General features: G+C 64.6%; 2 protein-coding genes across 2 annotated transcripts; both read left to right on the plus strand.

The window, feature by feature from the left end:
* Nucleotides 1-1,801: 1,801 nt before the first annotated feature.
* LOC137457277 (uncharacterized) lies at nt 1,802-11,325 on the plus strand. The gene is made up of 6 exons (XM_068169109.1): nt 1,802-1,907; nt 2,941-3,095; nt 3,208-3,369; nt 9,403-9,620; nt 9,826-9,982; nt 10,250-11,325. The coding sequence occupies exons 2-6, from the start codon at nt 2,958-2,960 to the stop codon at nt 10,454-10,456; spliced, it is 882 nt and encodes a 293-aa protein (XP_068025210.1). The 5' UTR covers nt 1,802-1,907; nt 2,941-2,957; the 3' UTR covers nt 10,457-11,325.
* A 2,868-nt stretch (nt 11,326-14,193) lies between these two features.
* On the plus strand, nt 14,194-17,008 carry S100A7 (S100 calcium binding protein A7). Its single transcript, XM_068169077.1, has 3 exons — nt 14,194-14,286; nt 16,099-16,331; nt 16,710-17,008. The coding sequence occupies exons 1-3, from the start codon at nt 14,235-14,237 to the stop codon at nt 16,872-16,874; spliced, it is 450 nt and encodes a 149-aa protein (XP_068025178.1). The 5' UTR covers nt 14,194-14,234; the 3' UTR covers nt 16,875-17,008.
* The last annotated feature ends 84 nt before the right edge of the window (nt 17,009-17,092 follow it).

A 17,092-nucleotide genomic window follows, 5' to 3' on the forward strand; every position in this document is an offset into this window, starting at 1 on the left:
CGGGGGCAGGACCCTTCATGAGGTTCCTCTCCCCAGCTCTCCAGCCTGGCCAAGCCTGGCTGTGTGTCCGTGGGCAGCTCCTGAGGTGACTCAGAGCTTCCTGCAGCTCCCTGGGATTTTCCATGCTGCAGCTCAGCCCCTCAGGCATTTTGGTTTTTTTGGGAAAAGCCTGAGCAAAACAACTCAGAGCTGCCTTGGAGCAACCTTCTCAGACATCCCCACCCCCACCCCAAAGCATCCTTGCTGGCTCAGGAGAGGGCCTGGGCGTGCTCAGCTCGGAGCAGAACAGCTTCCAGCCCTGCTGGCTCAGATAATGGTTGGGCTCAGAGGTCTGGAAAGTCTTCACCAACCAAAATGATTCCATGGTTGTGTGATTCCCTGAGCCCAGCTCAGCTCCTGGGTTGCCAGAAGCTGCCCAGGGCAATGGGTTGGGTTTGGGGAGGGAAGAGCTGGTCTGGAGGAACCAGGGCAGCAAGGTGCCAGGGCACAGGTGCCACAATCACAGAAGCAAGGCTTGGAAGGGACCTCCAGAGATCACCCAGGCCAACCCCCCCTCTGCCAGAGCAGGACCACCCAGGGCAGGTCACACAGGGAGACATCCAGGCGGGCTTTGAGAGCCTCCACAGAGGACTCCACAGCCTCTGTGGGCAGCCTGCTCCCCACCCCCAGCCCCACCCCCCCAAGGAGAACTGCTCCTGAGCAGCCAGAGGAGACCCTCAGCCCCCTTAGGATGTGGACAAACCCACCCTGGGAGGGCTGCATTGGGAGTCAGCCTGAGCCCTCCAGGAGCTGTGGAGGCTGCAGTTTCCTGCTCCTGTCAGCCTGTGCCCAGCCCCAGCTGCGGCAGCTCCCTGCAGGTCTGGGCTGGTTTGCAGCTGCTCTCCAGCTTTCCCCAGCGGCCTCAAAACCCTGGAGAACCTCCTCCAGATTCAGAAAGCCTTTAACAGAGCTTCTGCATCGTTGTTTTGACAGGGCAGACCCCGTCCCCAAGCCCTCAGCTCCTTCCACCCTCTCCAGGCTTCGCTCTGCCTCTTCCCAGGGCTTTTCTCAAGGGCTTCTGCCCCCTCCCAGAGCTGACAGGCAGAGGAACCTCAGCCCTGGGGCTTCCTCTTGCCAGAATGGTCCTCAAAGAACTCCTCAGCCTGCCCAGATGCTCGGTGGGCTTTGGAGAGGTTTTGCACCCCCAGGAGCAACCTGGAGCTGCCAGCAGGGCTTCACCCCTTGGGTTTCTCTCTCTGCTCCCTGCAGCAGCAGCAGCAACCTTTGTCCCGAGGGGTCCCAGCCGGGCTTGGGGACGCTTGGGGTTTGTCACCGTGGTGGAGACCCAGCCCCGAGGCAGCTTCCAGCTCCTGGCTCTGCCCTGCAAGCTCTGCCACGTGCCTGGGGCACAGCAGCTCCGTTACACAACGGAGCCCTGTGGCACGCAGCCCTGGGCTGGGACGCGGAAACGCTCCGAGCTGGGCTAAAAACGGACAAAAAGCCTCACCCAGCCCCAGCCCCAACCTCCACCCCCCCGACAGAGCCCTGGACAGGCTCCTGCACGGGTTCGCATGGCTCCAGGGGATGCTGCCAACCCCCCTGGCGTGCGGCGCGGGGAGCGTGGGATGCGCTGCCCACCGCTGCCCCTTGCTTCATCGCTCGCCCCTAAGGCTTCTCCTCCACCCCGACCCTCCCGGCCCAGCCCCTGGAGCCACAGTTTGCTCTTTCTGACCCAACCCGGCCGCTCCCGGCAGCGCGGGAGGTTGGTTTGGGGAGGGCTGGGGCTGCGCCCAGGCTTTGCCAACCAATGTCCCGGCAGCAGCCGGAGCAGCGCCGGTGCCTCCCCACCAGCGCAGGGCTATAAATCCCCGCGCCGGGCGCCGCTCGCCTCCCGCCCTCCACCTCCTGTTGTCTGCTTTGAGCTGTCGGTGAGTTCCTGCTTTTTATTTCCTGCTCTTCCCCCTCGGCCCTCCTGCTCCTCCAGATGCCCTCCAGATGTTGCCCTGTCCCGCGGTGGGGCTCTTCTGGAGCTGAGCTCAAAGGCTCCGTTTCATATCCAGGGGGTGGGAAGCGCCCGTGCCCCTGCCCTGCCAGTGCCCCTTCCCTGCCCAACCTGTGCCCCTGCCCTGCCAGTGCCCCTTCCCTGCCTGTGCCCCTGCCCTGCCCGTGCCCCTTCTCTGCCCGTGCCCCTTCCCTGCCAGTGCCCCTTTCCTGCCCATGTCCCTGCCCTGCCTGTGCCCCTTTCCTGCCCATGTCCCTGCCCTGCCTGTGCCCCTTCTCTGCCCATGTCCCTTCCCTGCCCGTGCCCCTTCCCTGCCCATGCCCCTGTCCTGCCCGTGCCCCTTCCCTGCCCGTGCCCCTTCTCTGCCCGTGCCCCTTCCCTGCCTATGCCCCTGCTCTGCCTATGCCCCTGCCCTGCCTGTGCCCCTGCCCTGCCTGTGCCCCTGCCCGTGCCCCTTCCCTGCCCATGCCCCTGCCCTGCCCGTGCCCCTTCCCTGCCCATACCCCTGCCCTGCCCGTGCCCCTGCCCTGCCAGTGCCCCTTCCCTGCCCAACCTGTGCCCCTGCCCTGCCCATGCCCCTTCCCTGCCCATGCCCCTTCCCTGCCCGTGCCCCTTCCCTGCCAGTGCCCCTTCCCTGCCTGTGCCCCTTCCCTGCCCATGCCCCTGCCCTGCCTGTGTCCCTGCCCTGCCTGTACCCCTGCCCTGCTTGGCCCGGGTGGGAGCAGGCTGCTGCCTCCCCCCACCACGTTCTCCCCTCCAGAGTGGTGGTGTTGGGCAGTGCCCAAGCTGGCTGCCAGGGGGAGGGTGAAGTCAGGCAGGAGATGGTGACTCAGCCCAGTGCATGCCCAGTGGGGCACTGGAGCAGCCTGCGCGGGCCGGGGGAGTCCCTCAGATCCTGGCATGGGGGTGTCTGGGGACACCAAGCTCTGCTCTCACCCCTGTGCCCTCGGTGCCTCCAGGCTTGTTGGCATCCCCCATGGCATCTCCCCTGGAGCAGTGTCTGGCCGTGATGGTCTCCACCTTCCACAAGTACTCCGGGAAGGAGGGGGACAAGTACAAGCTCAGCAAGCAGGAGCTGAAGGAGCTGCTGACGAAGGAGCTGCCCAGCTTCAGCGTAAGTGCGGGGCTGGGCGGGGGGCAGTGCTGACACGGGGCGGGGAGGGGGGAGAGGTGCAGCTCTCGGTGAAACCCCAACTGAACCTCCCTCCCCCTTTTGCCCTGGGCAGAGCCAGGCCAGCGACAGCAGCCTGCAGAAGCTGATGAGCAACCTGGACGCCGACAGCGACAGCGAGGTGGACTTCCAGGAGTACGTCACCTTCCTGGCCTGCATGGCCATGATGTGCAACGACTTCTTCCTGGACTACCCCGACAAGATGCCACGCAAGAAGTGACCCCCGCGGCACGGTCCCCAGGCTGCCCTGCCACTCCCCTGTCCCTCCCAGTCTCGTTCCGACGCTCCCTTAATAATAAAGGTTGCTTTATACCAAGGCTTCTGCCCTGAGTGCCGGCGGAGGTTTGGTGCCCCGGGGGCAGGGATGCTGCCGCGCTGGGGCAGACCTCAGCTCCTTCCAGGCTGCAGCTGTTGGGATGAAGGTTGGTCCAGACCGCGTCTGAGGAAGACGTTTTTTTGACGCTGAAGGTGGTGAGAGCCCAGAGAGGTGGTGAGAGCCCAGAGAGGTGGGAGATGCCCCGCGGCTGGCACCAGCCCAGCTCAGGCTGTTCGGGGCTGAGAGCAGCCTGCTCCGGCTGGGGGTGACCCTGCCGGCTGCAGGGCTTGGACTGGATGAGCTCTAGAGGTTCCTTCCCCCCACCCCAGCCTGGCCCTCTGTGACTCTGCTCCGGCTGGGGGTGACCCTGCCGGCTGCAGGGCTTGGACTGGATGAGCTCTGGAGGTTCCTTCCCCCCACCCCAGCCTGGCACTCTGTGACTCTGCTCCGGCTAGGGGTGACCCTGCCGGCTGCAGGGTTTGGACTGGATGAGCTCTGGAGGTTCCTTCCCCCCATCCCAACCTGGCACTCTGTGACCCTGCTGGCTGCAGGGCTCGGACTGGATGAGCTCTGGAGGTTCCTTCCCCCCATCCCAGCCTGGCACTCTGTGACCCTGCTGGCTGCAGGGCTCGAACTGGATGAGCTCTGGAGGTTCCTTCCCCCCATCCCAGCCTGGCACTCTGTGACCCTGCCGGCCGCAGGGCTTGGACTGGATGAGCTCTGGAGGTTCCTTCCCCCCATCCCAGCCTGGCACTCTGTGACCCTGCCGGCTGCAGGGCTTGGACTGGATGAGCTCTGGAGGTTCCTTCCCCCCACCCCAGCCTGGCACTCTGTGACCCTGCCGGCTGCAGGGCTCGGACTGGATGAGCTCTGGAGGTTCCTTCCCCCCATCCCAGCCTGGCACTCTGTGACTCTGCTGGCTGCAGGGCTTGGACTGGATGAGCCCTGGAGGTTCCTTCCCCCCACCCCAGCCTGGCACTCTGTGACTCTCTGATGCCTCTCAGGCTGGAGCTTGCCCTGCAGCGATGTGGGCACTGTGCTCCCTCAGCCCTCACAAAGCCCCTGCGGGGCTGGCCCCCACCCTGCACCTTTGGGTGACTCAGTGCTGAGCTGTGCCCAGCAGCACCATGCCCAGCAGCACCATGCCTGGCAGCACTGTGCCCAGCAGCACCATGCCTGGCAGCACTGTGCCCAGCAGCACCATGCCTGGCAGCACCATGCCCAGCAGCACCATGCCTGGCAGCACTGTGCCCAGCAGCACCATGTCCTGCAGCACCATGTCCTGCAGCACCATGCCTGGTAGAACCATGCCTGGTAGAACCATGCCCTGCAGCACCATGCCCAGCAGCACCATGCCCAGCAGCACCGTGCCTGGCAGCACCGTGCCTTGCAGCCCCAACCACCTCTGTGTGGCCGCAGGAGGCAGCACAGCCCCGTGGCTGCCCTTGGCCGTGGGGCTGATGCCAGCAGCCCATGTCGGTGTGGGCTGCCATGGCACAGCAGCCAGGCCCCAAGGCAGGGCTTGTGCCAGGAGCTCCTGTGTGTGGGCACCTGGCTCCTGCGGCAGGTTGGGCAGCAGATGGCAGCACGGGGTGGCAGCAGGGGTGGCACATCCCAGTGCTCCGTGCTGGCACCAGGGCTCTCCAGTGGCTCTCTCAGTGTGCAGGAGGCGATGCAGGCAGCCTCGGGCAGCTGGCCCCGAGCTGGGTGGGATCTTGGCCTGCTGCAGAGGCTCCTGGCCAGGCCAAGACCACTGGGAGGAGGTTCACCAAGTGCTGGGTCCTGCCCTTGGGCTCACACCAACCCCATGGAGGCTGCAGGCTGGGGGCAGTGGCTGCAGTGGGAAAGGACCTGGGGGGTTGATGCCAGCAGCCAGAGATGAGCCAGGGGGTGCCCAGGGCTCCTCCAGCCTCAGCCATTCCCTGGTTCTGCCAGCACCCACAGGTGCCTGCCTGCCCCATGGCACACAGGGGTCTCCCCCCAGGTGCCCGTGTGGCACAGGCTCCCTCATGTCCCAGCAGGTCTCCCCGGGGGTGCCCCCAATGCCCTGCTCTGCCCCTTCCCAGCTGGGATGCAGCCAGCTGCCCCCAGCCCAGGAGCTGCCCCCAGCCCAGACCCTGCCTGCAGCCCAGGAGCTGTCCCCAGCCCAGGAGCTGCCCCCAGCCCAGGAGCTGCCCCCAGCCCAGACCCTGCCTGCAGCCCAGGAGCTGTCCCCAGCCCAGACCCTGCCTGCAGCCCAGGAGCTGTCCCCAGCCCAGACCCTGCCTGCAGCCCAGACCCTGCCTGCAGCCCAGGAGCTGCCCCCAGCCCAGACCCTGCCCCCAGCCCAGACCCTGCCTGCAGCCCAGGAGCTGCCCCCAGCCCAGACCCTGCCTGCAGCCCAGACCCTGCCTGCAGCCCAGGCCCTGTCCCCAGCCCAGGAGCTGCCCCCAGGCCAGACCCTGCCCCCAGCCCAGCAGCTGTCCCCAGCCCAGGAGCTGTCCCCAGCCCAGGAGCTGCCTCCAGCCCAGGAGCTGCCTCCAGCCCAGGAGCTGTCCCCAGCCCAGGAGCTGCCCCCAGCCCAGGAGCTGCCCCCAGCCCAGACCCTGCCTGCAGCCCAGGAGCTGTCCCCAGCCCAGACCCTGCCCCCAGCCCAGGCCCTGCCCCCAGCCCAGGAGCTGCCCCCAGCCCAGGAGCTGCCCCCAGCCCAGACCCTGCCTGCAGCCCAGGAGCTGCCCCCAGCCCAGACCCTGCCTGCAGCCCAGGAGCTGCCCCCAGCCCAGGCCCTGCCTGCAGCCCAGGAGCTGCCCCCAGCCCAGACCCTGCCTGCAGCCCAGGAGCTGTCCCCAGCCCAGAAGCTGCCCCCAGGCCAGAACCTGTCTGCAGCCCAGACCCTGCCTGCAGCCCAGACCCTGCCTGCAGCCCAGGCCCTGCCCCCAGCCCAGACCCTGCCTCCAGCCCAGGAGCTGCCCCCAGCCCAGGACCTACCTCCACCCCAGGACCTTCCTGCAGCCCAGGAGCTGCCTGCAGCCCAGGACCTACCTCCAGCCCAGGACCTGCCTCCACCCCAGGACCTGCCTCCAGCCCAGGACCTGCCTCCAGCCCAGGACCTGCCTCTTCCTTGCACTCTTTTGTAATTTAGGATTTTTCTGGCACCATTTCCTCCAGCTCCTGGGTGAGGAGGTTGATGAGCAGGAGTTTCACCACCTCTGTCCTCATCTCCTCAAAGTCTTAGCAGCTTAATGATCTTTGTGCCCTCCCAGTGTCACCAGCTCTGCACCTGGGTGAAAGGGCACAGGCTCCTTGCCAGCCCCTCCAGACCCTTTGTCCCCCAAGACATGCAGGGTTTAGCAGCAGGCTCCCCAAGACACAAGGTTTAGCAGCCCCCCATGGGCACAGGCTCCCCAAGACACAAGGTTTAGCAGCCCCCCATGGGCACAGGCTCCTCAAGGCACAAGGTTTAGCAGCCCCCCATGGGCACAGGCTCCTCAAGGCACAAGGTTTAGCAGCCCCCCATGGGCACAGGCTCCTCAAGGCACAAGGTTTAGCAGCCCCCCATGGGCACCCTTGGCACAGGCTCCTCAAGACACAAGGTTTAGCAGCCCCCCATGGGCACAGGCTCCTCAAGGCACAAGGTTTAGCAGCCCCCCATGGGCACCCTTGGCACAGGTTCCTCAAGACACAAGGTTTAGCAGCCCCCCATGGGCACAGGCTCCTCAAGGCACAAGGTTTAGCAGCCCCCCATGGGCACCCTTGGCACAGGCTCCTCAAGGCACAAGGTTTAGCAGCCCCCCATGGGCACAGGCTCCTCAAGGCACAAGGTTTAGCAGCCCCCCATGGGCACAGGCTCCTCAAGGCACAAGGTTTAGCAGCCCCCCATGGGCACAGGCTCCTCAAGGCACAAGGTTTAGCAGCCCCCATGGGCACCCTTGGCACAGCCTCCTCAAGACAAGGTTTAGCAGCCCCCCATGGGCACAGGCTCCTCAAGGCACAAGGTTTAGCAGCCCCCCATGGGCACAGGCTCCTCAAGGCACAAGGTTTAGCAGCCCCCCATGGGCACAGGCTCCTCAAGGCACAAGGTTTAGCAGCCCCCATGGGCACAGGCTCCTCAAGGCACAAGGTTTAGCAGCCCCCCATGGGCACAGGCTCCCCAAGACACAAGGTTTAGCAGCCCCCATGGGCACCCTTGGCACAGGCTCCTCAAGGCACAAGGTTTAGCAGCCCCCCATGGGCACAGGCTCCTCAAGACACAAGTTTTAGCAGCCCCCATGGGCACCCTTGGCACAGGCTCCTCAAGGCACAAGGTTTAGCAGCCCCCCATGGGCACAGGCTCCTCAAGACACAAGGTTTAGCAGCCCCCCATGGGCACAGGCTCCTCAAGGCACAAGGTTTAGCAGCCCCCCATGGGCACAGGCTCCTCAAGGCACAAGGTTTAGCAGCCCCCCATGGGCACAGGCTCCTCAAGGCACAAGGTTTAGCAGCCCCCCATGGGCACAGGCTCCTCAAGGCACAAGGTTTAGCAGCCCCCCATGGGCACCCTTGGCACAGGCTCCTCAAGGCACAAGGTTTAGCAGCCCCCCATGGGCACAGGCTCCTCAAGGCACAAGGTTTAGCAGCCCCCCATGGGCACAGGCTCCCCAAGGCACAAGGTTTAGCAGCCCCCCATGGGCACAGCCTCCTCAAGGCACAAGGTTTAGCAGCCCCCCATGGGCACAGGCTCCTCAAGGCAAGGTTTAGCAGCCCCCCATGGGCACAGGCTCCTCAAGGCACAAGGTTTAGCAGCCCCCCATGGGCACAGGCTCCTCAAGGCACAAGGTTTAGCAGCCCCCCATGGGCACAGGCTCCCCAAGACACAAGGTTTAGCAGCCCCCCATGGGCACAGGCTCCTCAAGGCACAAGGTTTAGCAGCCCCCCATGGGCACAGGCTCCCCAAGACACAAGGTTTAGCAGCCCCCCCATGGGCACCCTTGGCACAGGCTCCTCAAGGCACAAGGTTTAGCAGCCCCCCATGGGCACAGCCTCCTCAAGGCACAAGGTTTAGCAGCCCCCCATGGGCACAGGCTCCTCAAGACACAAGGTTTAGCAGCCCCCCACGGGCACAGGCTCCTCAAGGCACAAGGTTTAGCAGCCCCCCATGGGCACAGGCTCCTCAAGGCACAAGGTTTAGCAGCCCCCATGGGCACCCTTGGCACAGGCTCTCCTCTCCAGTCCCTCCACAAGCAGGGTTCAGCAGCCCATGCCAGGCACTGGGGCACTGTTGGGAGCTCCTGCCCGTGGCACTGGGCCAGGGCAGTGGCTTCTGGTGCCCTCTGCTCCCCTGGGGCAGCAATTAGGGCTGCCAGGAAAGGTCTCCTCCTCAGCCTGGCTCACAGGTTCCCAGCACCCTGCCCTGCCAGGCTTGGTGTCACCTCCCTTGGCACCCTGCTAGGGAAGGGTGCAGCAGGGATGGTGCTGATGGAGAGGTGGCTGGGGGGTGTGGGGGGCTGCCTGGGGGGCAGCAGCAGGGTTGGGGAGGTGTGTAGGGGGGCAGGCAGCACCCCTTGGCCAGGCTCGGCCCTGGCAGGGCAGGCACAGGGCTGGGGAAGCACAACCTCCCCCCCTGCAGAGCCCCTGGAGACCCTCCCCAGCTCCTTTTGGATGAGCTGCAGAAACTCCACTTCCACCTCACCCCTTCCATCATTGCACTCCCTCCCTGGAGAGGTTCAGGACCAGGCTGGATGAGGCCTTGGGCAGCTTGGGCTGGGGGGGGGGAGGTGGGGTGGGGAGAGAGCTACCCCTGCTCATGGCAGGGGGTTGGGAGTGGATGAGCTTTGAGGTCCCTTCCAACCCACCCTGCAATCAGCTCCCACATTCTGCAGCCATGCCCTGGCTCCTGGGGCAGGCCCTGAGCTGTCCCCCACCCAAAATGCTGCTTCCTGGCAAGGTCTCCCTTGGTGTTTCCTTGTTTTGCCCCAGCGAGCCTCCGTCCCCTCCCCGGCGAGGAGTTGCCGGCGCCCGGGTGTGCTGCTCAGCCTTGCACAACTCGCGGGCGGGGGCTGTCCCGGGCAAGGTGTGAGGCTGTCACAAATCACAGCCCCGGGAGGCTATAAAAGAGGCTTCCCCTCCAGCACAGCACCACTGCTGCCCGCTGCGCACCACCCTCGGCAGACGCCAGCCCCAGCAGCGCTCCCCCGGTGAGTGCCTGGCACCCGGCGGTGGCTGCGGGCACCAGGCGGTGGCTGCGGGCACCAGGCGGTGGCTGCGGGCTCCCTGCGGCTGGCAGTGCCGCCGGGACGAGCCTGGCCCCGCGGCGGGGCCGGGGGAGCTCCTGGGGGAGAGGAGGACGATCGTCCTCTGGCTCTGCTGGGTCCTAATGCTTTGCTCCCTGTCCCTTCCCAGCACGATGAAGACCGACCTGGAGCTGGCCTTGGAGTGTGCCATCAACATCTACCACCAGTACGCCATCAGGAAGCCGATCGACGACTACCTGAGCAAGGCTGAGTTCTCCCAGCTGCTGAAGGACACAGCCCAGCCCTTCCTGCACGACACCACCCCGGTGAGAGCCCACCGGGGCCCCCCGACCCCTAACCCTACCCCTAACCCCTAACCCCTCCCCCTCCCCACAGCCTGGCCGAGGGCTGAGCTCCCCCCGGGGCGTGGGGATGGCCAAGAGCCTCCCGAAGAAGGGGAGGAGGGAGGAGGGAGAGGGTCGCTGTGGGGGTGTGTGTGTGGGGGATCCTCCTGGAGCCCTGCAGTCCCTGCTGGGGGAGCCTGGCCCCTGCTTGTGCTTCAGGCTGACTCTGTCCCCTCTGTCCTGCTGCAGCCCAACATGACTGAGGATGACTACATCCAGAAGCTCTTCAGCCAGGCTGACAGCAACCACGACGGACGCCTGAAGTTCACCGAGTTCCTGACCACCCTCAACCTTGCCCTTGTCGATGCCCACAACAGGTCCCACCAGGAGCCAGGCCATGACCACGACCATGACCACGACCATGACCACGACCACAGCCACGGTCCCCGTGCCTGAGGCTGTTCCAGGAGGGCTGCAACCCCAGGGCTGTGCTCCCCCACCTCCCTCCTCCCTCTCTGCCTGTCCTTGTTGATGCACACAGCAGGTCCCACCAGGAGCCAGGCCATGACCATGACCACAGCCACAGCCATGGCCATGACCACAGCCACGGCCATGGTCCCTGAGGCTGTTCCAGGGGGGCTGCAACCCCAGGGCTGTGCTCCCCCAGCTCCCTCCTCCCTCTCTGCCTGTCCTTGTTGATGCCCACAGCAGGTCCCACCAGGATCCAGGCCATGACCACCACCATGACCATGACCACCACCATGTCCACGACCACAACCACGACCACGACCATGACCACAGCCACGGCCACGGTCCCCGTGCCTGAGGCTGTTCCAGGGGGGCTGCAACCCCAGGGCTGTGCTCCCCCAGCTCCCTCCTCCCTCTCTGCCTGTTCTTGTTGATGCCCACAGCAGGTCCCACCAGGATCCAGGCCATGACCACGACCATGACCACAGCCATGACCATGACCACGGCCAGGACCACAGCCACGGCCACGGTCCCCGTGCCTGAGGCTGTTCCAGGGGGGCTGCAACCCCAGGGCTGTGCTCCCCCACCTCCCTCCTCCCTCTCTGCCTGTCCTTGTTGATGCCCACAGCAGGTCCCACCAGGAGCCAGGCCATGACCACGACCATGGCCACAGCCATGACCATGACCATGGCCAGGACCACAGCCATGGCCACGGTCCCCAGGCCTGAGGCTGTTCCAGGGGGTCTGCAACCCCAGGGCTGTTCTCCCCCACCTCCCTCCTCCCTCTCTGCCTGTCCTCAAGCCCAAAGCTCTGCCCCCTGCCCATGGCACTGAAATAAAAAGCCCTGCTTCAAGCATCTGCTGTCTCCTCTTCTGCCTGGCACCTGCTGCCCGAGGGGAGGGGTGGGGGTGGCTGGGTGCAGGGGAGGCTGGGGGGGCGGTGGGGGAGGGCAGGTGGCATGGGAAGGGCCTCCCTCTGCTGCAGGACAAAGTGCTGCTGGTGCCAGCCGAGCAGCACAGGCAGGGTGGGCTCCATGTCCCCGAGAGAACTCAGAGCCCAGAGTGCTCCAACTGCCTCCTCCAACTGCCCCCAGCCCCCTGCCCCTCGGCAGAGGGAGGGGGATTGGAGCCCCCTTCATGCTGGAAGGTTTCTGGGTTAGGAGCTCAGCTTCCTGCACCTCAGCTCAGGGCCCTCTGCAGGACCTGCCAGGGGTGAAGCACAGCCAGGGGCTGCTTGCCCAGGTGGCTACCAAGACCCAGCTCTGGAGCTAGGGGTGCAGCATCCTGGAGGGGTGAAGCATCCTGGGGTGGGGGTGCAGCATCCTGGGGGGGTGAAGCATCCTGGGGGAGGTGGTGCAGCATCCTGAAGGGGTGAAGCATCCTGGGGGGTGTGTGTGCAATGAGTTTCCAGCCCTCAGAGCTGCCAGTGCCTCCTAACCTGCAAGCTCCAACACAGCCCAGAGCAGGGCTGAGAGGCTGTGGAGAGCATGGGGCAGGAGGCAGTCACCCCACAGCGCTTCTACCACGACCACAGGCTCCTGGGGGAGCAAACACGAGTGGGAAGGAGCTGCTGGGTCTGCCAGGGACTCAGCACTGGGTGGGAAACAAAGCATCAGCTGAAACCAGGAGCCTGACCCAGGCAGGGTGAGGCCTGGGGCTGTGAGTGGCTCTTTGTCCTCCCTGGCACAGCTGAGAGCTCTGAAGCTTCACAACTTTGCCACTGCCACTGGGAGGTTCTGCTGCCCCTCTGCTCCCTGCCCTGCTGAGGACACCTCTGGAGGGCTGGGGCCAGGGCTGGGCTCCCCCTCCCCAGCTGCAGAGGGCCTGGGAGCTGCTGGGGAGGGTCCAGGGGGGCACCTGGGGAGGTGCTGAGGAACCTGGAACAACTCTGTGAGGAGCAAAGGCTGAGAGCCCTGGGGCTGAGAGCAGCCCCAGAGGGGATCTGAGCAATGCTCAGCAAGAGCTCAAGGCTGGGGGGGGGCAAGAGGCTGGGGCTGGGATCTGCTCAGTGGTGCCCAGGGTCAGCCCAAGGGGCACAGAGTGGAGGTTCCATGAGGAGAAACTTCTTGACTTAGAGAGGTCAGAGCCCTGGAGCAGGCTGCCCAGGGAGGTTGTGGAGAGCTTCCAACCCCACCCCTGGGCACTGTGCCCCCTGGGCAAGCTGCTGGGGGAGCCCTGCTGGAGCAGGGGGGATGCAGGAGATGCCCTCAGGATCGCTGCCCCTCGCTGTGCTCCCCCCAAACACTGCTTGCCCCCCAGGCCTGGCGTGGCTCAGGGCAGGCTCAGGATGCTGCCTGTGACTGCAACCCTTCCCAGCTTCCTCTGGCATCCCAGAATCCCAAACTGGTTGGGGCTGGAAAGGGCATTTCAGTGGTGCCCAGGGCCAGGCCAGGGGGCAAGGGGCACAAAGTGGAGCCCAGGAGGCTCCAGCTGAGCAGGAGGGGAAACTTCTTTGGTGTGAGGCTGCTGGAGGCCTGGAGCAGGCTGCCCAGGGGGGTTGTGGAGTCTCCTGATGTGGAGAGCTTCCAACTCCCTCCCCTTGGGCACTGTGCCCCTGGGCAAGCTGCTGGGGGAGCCCTGCTGGAGCAGGAGGGGTGCAGGAGATGATCTCCAGCAGTTCCCTTCCCACCAGGCTGGGGTTCAGTGATTCCCTGGCTCTAAGTCATGGAGGACTTTGTCTCTTGGCTGCTTTCAGGCTGACCTCTCTTCCCTGCACTCAGTGGCAGAGGCCAAGGCAGCTTCCCCCTCTTGGGACCTTCTTTCCCCAGAGCATTTCTCATCCCACCTCCATTCCACTCCACCTGCCCCAGCCCTTTCCTCTTCCTCCTCCCTTTGTGGGGGAAGCTTGGCTGTAAATCAGGGTGGCAAACCCAGGTGAGCTCTTCACTGCCCTGGAGCATTAACTGGCAGGAGTTTTGTAACTGTCACCTCTGTGTCACCCCTCTTGCATTAGGGAGCAGCTGTGAGGGGGATGGAGGCAACACAAAAAGTTGAGACAAAGCTTCCAGGAAGAGGGAAGGACCAGAAAAACAAAGAGGAGGTGCCCAGTCCTGTTTGGGGAATGCTTCTTGCATGGCCCAGAGGCTGCACCAGGAGCTGCTCTGCAGGACTCTGCTTCTGCATTGCTTGAGTCACCTCCTTGCTGCTCTTTCTTTCCCTGAGCTGCTCACTGGGGGCTCTCAACCACCCCCAAACTGTGTCCTCATCCCCCCCAAACTGTGTCCTCATCCCCCCCAAACTGTGTCCTCATCCCCCCTAAACTGTGTCCTCATCCCCCCCAAACTGTGTCCTCATCCCCCAGGTGCCCTTGAAAGCATCAGCAGAGGCTGGGGCTGGCCCAGCCTCCTGTCCCTGAACTCTCTTCCCAGCCTCCCTGGAGCTGGGGCAGGTTCTCACTGGGCTCAGCCATTTCTCTCCTACAGCCTCATGAGAGGGAGGAAAGCTTTCAGCACAGCCCAGAGCTTTGGGCAGCACCAGGCCAGGCCAGGCTCCTGCCCTGGGCTCAGGTGCTCTGTGCTGGAGCATCCTTGGCGTTGCCCAGCAGCTGAGCAGCCCTGGCAGGGGTGGCAGAAGGGCATTTCCACAGCCTGGAGGGTGCAACCAGGAACTAAGGGCAGAGGAATGAGATTGGGGAGGTTTCAGGAGGTCCCACCTTGCAATTTTCAGGTATGGGAAAGGGAAGGTCAGGCTGCTGCCTGTCGCTGGTGTGTCACCAGCTCTGATGAAAGAGGACCTCAGGCAGCTATAAAAGAGCTGCCCAGAGCCCATGGAGCACTGCACCAAACCCATCCTCTGCAAACCCTCCTCGAAGACAGAGGGTAAGTGACTCCCCCAGGGGCCCTGCAGGAGCCAGGGTGAGGGAGGAAAGGTCCTGGAGCCTCCCTGCTGTGATCCTCGGGCTCCAGGGGGGATGCCTTCTGCTGGGGGCAGGAGCCTGGTTTGGGCTACAAGGGTAAATGGTTGGCATTTCTGTGCCAGCCTCGGGGAGCTGTGGTTGGGTTTGGTGGTTTGGGTTGGAGCTGATGATCTCAAACCCTAATGGTTGCACTGGCAAGGAGAGAACCCTCTGAGGGGTGGCACTCAGCAGAGAGCAGGGAGGAGAGAGGAGGAGGAGGAGAAGCTCAGGCAGAGGCTGCAGTGAAGCCATAGCTGAGCCATGTCCCTGGCTGCCATCTCCATGCCCCTTGCTGCCAGCTCTGTGCCCCTGGCTGCCAGCTCCATGCCCCTTGCTGCCAGCTCCATGCCCCTTGCTGCCAATTCCATGCCCCTGGCTGCCATCTCCATGCCCTTTGCTGCCATCTCCATGACCCTGGATGCCAATTCCATGCCCCTTACTGCCATCGCCATGCCCTTTACTGCCAGCTCCATGCCCCTTGCTGCCAATTCCATGTCCTTGGCTGCCATCTCCATGCCCCTTGCTGCCATCTCCATGCCTCTGGCTGCCAATTCCATGCCCCTGGCTGCCAGCTCCATGCCCCTTGCTGCCAGCTCCATGCCCCTGGCTGCCATCTCCATGCCCCTGGCTGCCAGTTCCATGCCCTTTGCTGCCATCTCCATGCCCTTGGCTGCCACCTCCATGACCCTGGCTGCCAGCTCCATGCCCCTTGCTGCCAGCTCCATGCCCCTGGCTGCCATCTCCATGCCCCTGGCTGCCAGCTCCATGCCCTTTGCTGCCAATTCAATGCCCCTTCCTGCCTGCTCTGTGCCCCTGGCTGCCAGCTCCATGCCCCTTGATGCCAATTCCATGCCCCTGGCTGCCAATTCAATGCCCCTGGCTGCCATCTCCATGCCCCTGGCTGCCAGCTCCATGCCCCTTGATGCCAATTCCATGCCCCTTGCTGCCAATTCAGTGCCCCTGGCTGCCAGCTCCATGCCCCTTGCTGCCAGCTCTGTGCCCTTTGCTGCCAATTCCATGCCCTTGGCTGCCAATTCCATGCCCCTTGCTGCCAGCTCTGTGCCCCTTACTGCCAGCTCCATGCCCCTTGCTGCCAATTCCATGCCCTTGGCTGCCATCTCCATGCCCCTTGCTGCCAGCTCCATGCCCCTGGCTGCCAATTCAATGCCCCTGGCTGCCATCTCCATGCCCTTGGCTGCCAGCTCCATGCCCTTTGCTGCCAATTCCATGCTCCTTGCTGCCAATTCCATACCCCTGGCTGCCATCTCCATGGCCTTTGCTGCCATCTCCATGACCCTGGATGCCAATTCAATGCCCCTTACTGCCATCTCCATGCCCCTTGCTGCCCTCTCCATGCCCCTTGCTGCCCTCTCCATGCCCCTGGCTGCCATCTCCATGCCCCTGCCTGGCAGCTCCATGCCCTTTACTGCCATCTCCATGCCCCTGGCTGCCAGCTCCATGCCCCTGGCTGCCAATTCAATGCCCCTGGCTGCCATCTCCATGCCCTTGGCTGCCATCTCCATGCCCCTTGATGCCAGCTCTGTGCCCCTTGCTGCCAATTCCATGCCCTTGGCTGCCAATTCCATGCTCCTTGCTGCCATCTCCATGCTCCTTGCTGCCTGGCAGCTCCATGCCCTGCTGGCTCTCTCTGAGCTGCCTGGCAGCTGCTGCTGAGCCTGGGGGGGGTGGTTGGGATCTCTGCTGCTCCTGATGGCTTCGAGGTCTCTCCACGCAGTCTCTGCAGCACCTCAGGAGCCAGCTCAGCCATGTCTGCCAGCACCAGGACCTCCAGCTCCCGTGCTCAGCCCCCGGGAGTTCCCTGGGAACTGCACCCTGGAGAAGGCTCTGAAGGCCATCGTGGATGTCTACCACCGCTACAGCATCCGGGAGGGGGAGATCGACCTCCTCAGCTTCAGTGACTTCCAGAAGCTGCTGACAGAGCAGGCACCAACCTTCCTGCAGGCCTGTGTGAGTGCCAGGGCAGCTGGGCTCTGCCCCTGGGCTGCCTGCTGCAGGGCTGGGGCTGGCCTTGCCTCCAGGGAGGCTCCTGGGGGGGATGGGGCTGCAGCGCCCACCGCGGGTGGGGTCCACAGGGTTGGGTTTCTGGCATGGAGCCCAGCTTGTCCATGGCACTGCAGGGGTCTGGAGCTGCCAGAATCCCAGCAGAGCCCCAGCAGGGTGGGGTGGGAAGGGCCTGCAAGGCAGGAGAGGGTCTCAGTGCCTCCTGAAGCTTCCCAGGGCACCGCAGGGGCAGGGCTGGGTTGGTGTCAGCAGGTCTGGAGGGAAGCTGAGGTGGGGGGGGGGGGGGGGTGACATGCAAACAGCTCTCCTGTCCCCCACCTGCAGGGCAGGAGCAAGTCTGACTACCTGACCAAGCTCTTCCAGGAGACAGACCTGAACAAGGACAAGGAGCTGACCTTCGAGGAGTTCCTGACTGTCCTGGGCAAGGTGACCGACGACGCTCACCGCATCATGCACGGCGACGACCGCTGCACGCCCGACAGGGACTGAGCCCAGCCCTGCCCAGCCCAGCCCAGCAGTGCCCAGCACAGCCCAGCAGTGCCCAGCACAGCCCAGGACTGCCTTCTTGCTGCCTGCTTGGGCCACTCCGTGCTTGTGACCCAATAAAGCATCTCCTGAAGCTCGCTGAGTCCTTCCTGTCCCAGCTCTGCCTTTGGCGTCTGTCCCGGGGGGGTGGGTGGGCAGGGTGGGCATGGCCCTGCTGAGGC

The sequence above is a fragment of the Melanerpes formicivorus genome, unplaced genomic scaffold, assembly GCF_026170545.1.
Source record: "Melanerpes formicivorus ecotype bairdi unplaced genomic scaffold, bMelFor1.0.p_v2 SCAF_164, whole genome shotgun sequence".
NCBI classification, from domain to species: Eukaryota; Metazoa; Chordata; class Aves; order Piciformes; family Picidae; genus Melanerpes; species Melanerpes formicivorus.

Bases quoted from the DNA above. Each gene is read 5' to 3' on its own strand.
- LOC137457277 (XM_068169109.1), top strand. From the start codon at position 2,958: ATGGCATCTCCCCTGGAGCAGTGTCTGGCCGTGATGGTCTCCACCTTC. The intron at 3,370-9,402 runs TGACCCCCGCGG...GTTTTGCCCCAG, and splicing joins ACAAGATGCCACGCAAGAAG to CGAGCCTCCGTCCCCTCCCC. The intron at 9,621-9,825 runs GTGAGTGCCTGG...GTCCCTTCCCAG, and splicing joins GCCCCAGCAGCGCTCCCCCG to CACGATGAAGACCGACCTGG.
- S100A7 (XM_068169077.1), top strand. From the start codon at position 14,235: ATGGAGCACTGCACCAAACCCATCCTCTGCAAACCCTCCTCGAAGACA. The intron at 14,287-16,098 runs GTAAGTGACTCC...CTCTCCACGCAG, and splicing joins ACCCTCCTCGAAGACAGAGG to TCTCTGCAGCACCTCAGGAG. The intron at 16,332-16,709 runs GTGAGTGCCAGG...CCCCACCTGCAG, and splicing joins CAACCTTCCTGCAGGCCTGT to GGCAGGAGCAAGTCTGACTA.